This window comes from Photinus pyralis, unplaced genomic scaffold (assembly GCF_008802855.1).
Source record: "Photinus pyralis isolate 1611_PpyrPB1 unplaced genomic scaffold, Ppyr1.3 Ppyr1.4_unclustered_Scaffold3103, whole genome shotgun sequence".
NCBI classification, from domain to species: Eukaryota; Metazoa; Arthropoda; class Insecta; order Coleoptera; family Lampyridae; genus Photinus; species Photinus pyralis.
Genome location: NW_022171330.1, coordinates 199,045 through 204,005, shown reverse-complemented (window position 1 = coordinate 204,005; position 4,961 = coordinate 199,045). Strand labels below are relative to the sequence as shown.

Below are 4,961 nucleotides of genomic sequence, written 5' to 3'. Positions count from 1 at the left end.
CGAAATCTTTCGGAGATTATTGCTTCGATGTTTCTGATTTTACTCACGCTACTTGTGTCGCTCCAAAGATTATACCTATCGAGACCCGATTTTATATACGTTACTTTTGATTCTCCGAAGACTCGTTATACGCAGATATTAGTTACCGTTGCTTTGTAAATTAGTTTTTGAAACTACCAAGACTCATTCTAAAACCGATATCTACAATTTTTAGATAAGTTATTTGTGTCACTCCGAAGAATTCTTTCATAGTACCTGGTTTACATTTTGAATTAATTTGATTACACACAACTACATAGCCGGAGGTGGGGTATTCGAAACTGGTCAGAGGTAAGAATTTTTTATCTGTGGCAGACATGGGAATTTCCTTAGATCAGTTTCGAGCATTCTGTTGGCTACTCCGAATTCGGTCTTCCTGCTGTTTTCCTAATTCGTAAGGTAAATGCCAGAGTAGTATAAAACAACTTAAAATTCTCTGCAAGGACACATCCAATAAGCATGATGTGGGCCACTCTGTAATTGGGTAAAAGCCTGTTGAGGGCCCCAGAACAAGACACAAATTAAAATTTTCTGTATGAAAATAGAGTTATTTGTGCGCCGTAAAATAGTTTTCTTGATGTAACACACCGATTTGTACGGACAACTCGTGGTCACTCAAAATTTTGCTTTTGCTAGTGTAAAGTCCATTCGAATGATTAATTCTTACTGAGAATTAATTACAGTTTTAGTATAATATTTGCCCTAGTGTCAGACGTTAGACATGGCTACCGCAATATTTATGTGCCGCGCTATTCACTATCCCTCTTGTTTGTTTGTTTGTTTTTATTTGTTTCAGATAAGACAGAAAAGCGCTTTTCTGAGCTCAAATGACCGTTACAACCACAGTTCAATCTGCTTAATTTTCGACGGCTCCTTAATATAATAGTATATTACGCACCGAGTGCGAAAGTAGGTTATTTTTCGAAGAATTTTAATCACCCGAGGCGCGCAGCGCCGAGGGTGATTATATTCTAAGAAAAATAACCTTTCGTCGAGGTTCGTATACGATTTTATTCACGATCATCATTATAATCATTCCATTATCAAAAATAAAATAATTCACTAAATTTATACGTAGTATATTCATCTTATGCGCCATCTGCAATATTATTGCCCTACATAAAATGTTGTCGGTAATACAGATTTGGAAATTTACCTATTTAATATTCATATTAATTTAACATGCATGTTAAAAAATGGCCCATACTAAAGAATTTCAATGTACATCCCCTCAAACAAGGGAAATTGAGTGTAGTAAAAAATGTACTGCCCGAATGAATTTTTGAAGAAAATGAACAATGGTGGGCAGGAAAGGGTATAGGTAAAACTTCATGTTTTACTTGCTTATTTTAATCAGGTAAAGGTAAAGAATCATCCACATTATGAACGACCAAATAATGTTGTGATCCACATTCAAACCTAATGCCTAATGACCATGTCAGTTTTATTATTCTAAAATGTACCTACAGTGATCTTTTATGATTACAGATTTAGACTGGGTTACAATATTAGTATTATAATCTGTGTAGATGTCAATAACGAAAGATTTATTCTCCAGATCCAATCAGGTAGTCACTAAACACCTGTTCCAATACGATAGCCCTAAAAAATAGCATTATCTATTTCTAAAACGTGACAAATTACCTACATTTAATTACCGGACATTGTTTTTGGCATCTCATCACTACAATATTAGCAAGTGCCGGTGGAGTTCTTCAACTTAAAACAGTTCGGTGGCTGTAGATCGGCTGCAGTAGCAGAAGGTTTCGTCGCCCAATCAGCTGTCATCTGTGTCAGACAGTTACGATGAGAGCGCCATCCATTAGGATATTAGCAACTAAATCGAGGTAGGTAATGAAATATTACTAACCTCGAATCGAACATTATTAACCTCGAGAATCTACTTTCCTCCCTCCTGGAAAAATAAGTGCTGTAAAACACAACTTCCTTATCCTTCAAAATGACAATTATGAGACTGATTACAATATGATCGTGAATAAAGTTTGATTACATCCTGGATTTCGGTACATTCGATTTGTTTTGATATAGACCCTATTGACCTATGAGTTGATCCCCTCCTTGCTAAAAATTGAGCTAAATACAAACATTGACATTTGAGATCTAGGTATTACAGTGTCCTATTTGTAATATTTTGAGATCATTTATTAAATCACCCGTTTGTTTATGTTCTACCCTGGCAAATATTCTATTTCTTTAGCTCATCAAACCCAGAACAAGGATCTCAGTCTGCTTTGTTCCCCCTTTCGGTAAGTATTCCCTTTCTCTTTTGAAATCGACTGAAGACTATCTGGTTTACTACTACTTTTGCTTTGTTATTCACCCCGACCGACCTACCTTGCCTGAGCTTATCCAACTGAAATGTTACGTTTACTCAAGGTGAACAAATTATTATCCATTTAGCACAACTAATGAGTGTTAAATGAAAAGACATTACCTTGAAGCGCTCCTATAGGGAATTTGAATTTTATGATATTGACGGATTTCTGACAAAATTTCTTTTACTCTAAATTGGAATCTCAACGACGGCCTCCGTTCGCCTCCTTCACAAGCTAAAATATCAATTTCTTTAGAACCACATTAAGCGTTTAGGTACGCTCGAAACGTTAGTTTTTTTTATTGTTCTGTCACACACTTCCATTTTGTGTGTGCCTGCCCTATAACCATTATGATAATTTATGAGCACATAAACCGCATAACCTCAATACGGTTATCTTATTTATTAAGGTGAGTCACGTCAGTATTTAATGGTATTTAAAATCCCTTAAAACAAGTTCGGAGACTCGAAGAGACTTATAGACCCCGCGAGAATCCTACATAACCTTTAAAGTTTGAACAAGCTCCAAGATACTTCAGGAGTTTTTTTCTAGTTCTTAAGTATCTAGGGGTTTCTAAGAATTAAGGCGCCATGAGTCTCTAAGTGCCTTAAAACGTTTAAATTTTATCGAGTGGCTACGGATTCTTCAAGAGTCCACCACAGTTTAAGAAACTCTTACTTAATAGACCTTTTCTAGCTAATTTCCTTTTGTCGCACCAATGGAAGGCATTGGAATAATCCCGTGTAGAAGTGCACCTACAATAGGAAATCATCCTTTAAAACGTAGTGCTCTAGCAGAGTGTCGATCATCCTGGCGAATCCAGGATGTGAGACCTCACTGATACGTTCAGCACATGACCTAACTAAATCTTGTTTCATCTCCACGTATTTACCGAATACGTTCAGTTCGTCAAAAATTCGGTAGCAAACGTTTCGGCAACTAATCTCCGCTCTTCCGTAGTTTTCTCGGAGAAGCCTCTTTTGCTTCTCGCTACCGTGGATCAAAACCATTGACGTAATCCAGGTGCACTTACCATTCGCGATATCGGTACTATGCCTTCCAATATTGTCGTAGTTACCGAAGGTGTCAAACATGTCGTTCTAAGGTGAACCATTTGTGAGTAGTCGAGTTCTGGAGGAGATACCAACCTGAGCCTGGCGGTGTATCGCAAAATTTCCAAAGATGCGCACTGAGTCGAAATACAACTTGGGGTTTTGCTCTGCAAGGTAGATTGCGGAAAGTACAGGCGCGCCGTACATAATGAATCCTGTCTTGTATTTAGTTATGGCATGGAATCGATCGGATGATAGTACACTAATGTCTCTAGTTTTCTTGAAGAGGTCCGACGTGGCTATGTCTAGAGTCTGTCCAAGGTAACTTTGGTGTATTATCTCAGCTAGAAGTTTATGGAAGTCTCTATAATTGGGATGGCTAATCGCATATTTTCTAAGAATTTCAAAGGCACCCGCCGTGATCAGTCTCCCGTCCAATGTGACTCGCATACCAACATGGGGGAGTGTATGCCAACTTGGTTTCTTCCATCGTTCTAAGTTTTCGTCATTGACGTCATCAGCAATTAGAATGGAGGTCGCTGCCTATTTTAGTAAAAAGTATAGAGCAATCGACCATTTGTTAAATTACGTGTTCGAAGGCCCAAGATAACATGGTCGCCATCTTCAGATTGGCGCGTGTCTGTTTTTCGGGTGACTCCAGAGCCGTGTAGCAATCGAGCAAAACTGGACCGGGGTAAAGGTCGCGCTCAGGTCCGGTGTAGTAGCACAGTTCCTCGTAACGTTCGACCACCTCATGCAGCTCGTGGTCTGCTCGGGGTATCGAATCTTTCACAACGAATGGGAATAGGCACATCATCTTCTTTACGTTCCCTATGTTGTCAAAATGAAGGCTGCGTGTGCGCACAAAAGGAAACTTACCAAATCTGTTGAAATCATTGGGGCCATCCACAAGGTGTGTCCTTTCGCACATCTTTTCGGCCTGTGCTAGACTTACTGCGGATTTGTAGCAAAATCTACGACATATCTTTGAAATCATACTCCACCTTAGTCAGGCTGGCGGTTATACCAAGCACTATTCAAAGTACTAATCAGCATTTTACTTACAAACAACAGATAAGAAAAATTACTGTAATTAGAGTTCGTGACCTCCAAGATTATGAAATCTAGCGCACACAGCGCAAAAATCACCCCGGTTGCGACTTTTGTGAACTGATGCTCGGTCAACAAGGTCCATCAATTCTTATATTCCTTTCCATCCTTTGACCTATCCTTCTCTACTCCTCTGCCATTTAATTGGTGTATTTCTCTTATTCTCTCCTATTACCAGTGTTAAGTCATGCACTTTCAGCACACGCAACAAAATTACCTCTAGTTAGATTCTTTCGATTCCTGCGGTTCATTAGATTTTCTAAATTACACTCCCAGACCCTCGAGATCCTGCAGATTCCTTAGATCAAATAAGTCCTTAGATTCCTTATTTCATAGATTCCCTAGATTTCACAAATTCTCAGATTACCCAGGATTCCCTAGATTCTCAAGATTCCACAGATTCCCTAAAGTACTCAGACTCCTC

General features: G+C 38.7%; 1 protein-coding gene across 8 annotated transcripts; it reads right to left on the bottom strand.

Annotated features, from left to right (window-relative positions):
• Positions 1-1,459: 1,459 nt before the first annotated feature.
• Positions 1,460-4,486, bottom strand: LOC116181972 (farnesyl pyrophosphate synthase 2-like). Of its 8 annotated transcripts, none has more exons than XM_031502429.1 (7): positions 4,307-4,486; positions 4,017-4,258; positions 3,524-3,970; positions 2,023-3,475; positions 1,910-1,969; positions 1,688-1,827; positions 1,460-1,641 (listed from the first exon to the last, which is right to left on the bottom strand). In XM_031502429.1, the coding sequence occupies exons 1-4, from the start codon at positions 4,422-4,424 to the stop codon at positions 3,131-3,133; spliced, it is 1,152 nt and encodes a 383-aa protein (XP_031358289.1). In that variant the 5' UTR covers positions 4,425-4,486; the 3' UTR covers positions 1,460-1,641; positions 1,688-1,827; positions 1,910-1,969; positions 2,023-3,130. The 8 variants fall into 8 exon arrangements, with proteins under 8 accessions (XP_031358289.1, XP_031358290.1, XP_031358291.1 ...); XM_031502430.1 differs by having other exon boundaries at positions 1,688-1,969; positions 2,023-2,121; positions 2,172-3,475; XM_031502431.1 differs by having other exon boundaries at positions 1,910-1,954; positions 2,495-3,475.
• Between the last annotated feature and the right edge of the window lie 475 nt (positions 4,487-4,961).

What these genes read in the sequence shown, in the direction of transcription:
- LOC116181972 (XM_031502424.1), bottom strand. Translation starts at nt 4,424, where the DNA reads ATGATTTCAAAGATATGTCGTAGATTTTGCTACAAATCCGCAGTAAGT. An exon ending in CAATGATTTCAACAGATTTG is followed by an intron (nt 4,259 to 4,306) that starts GTAAGTTTCCTT and finishes TTGACAACATAG; the next exon opens with GGAACGTAAAGAAGATGATG. An exon ending in CGATACACCGCCAGGCTCAG is followed by an intron (nt 3,476 to 3,523) that starts GTTGGTATCTCC and finishes GGTTCACCTTAG; the next exon opens with AACGACATGTTTGACACCTT.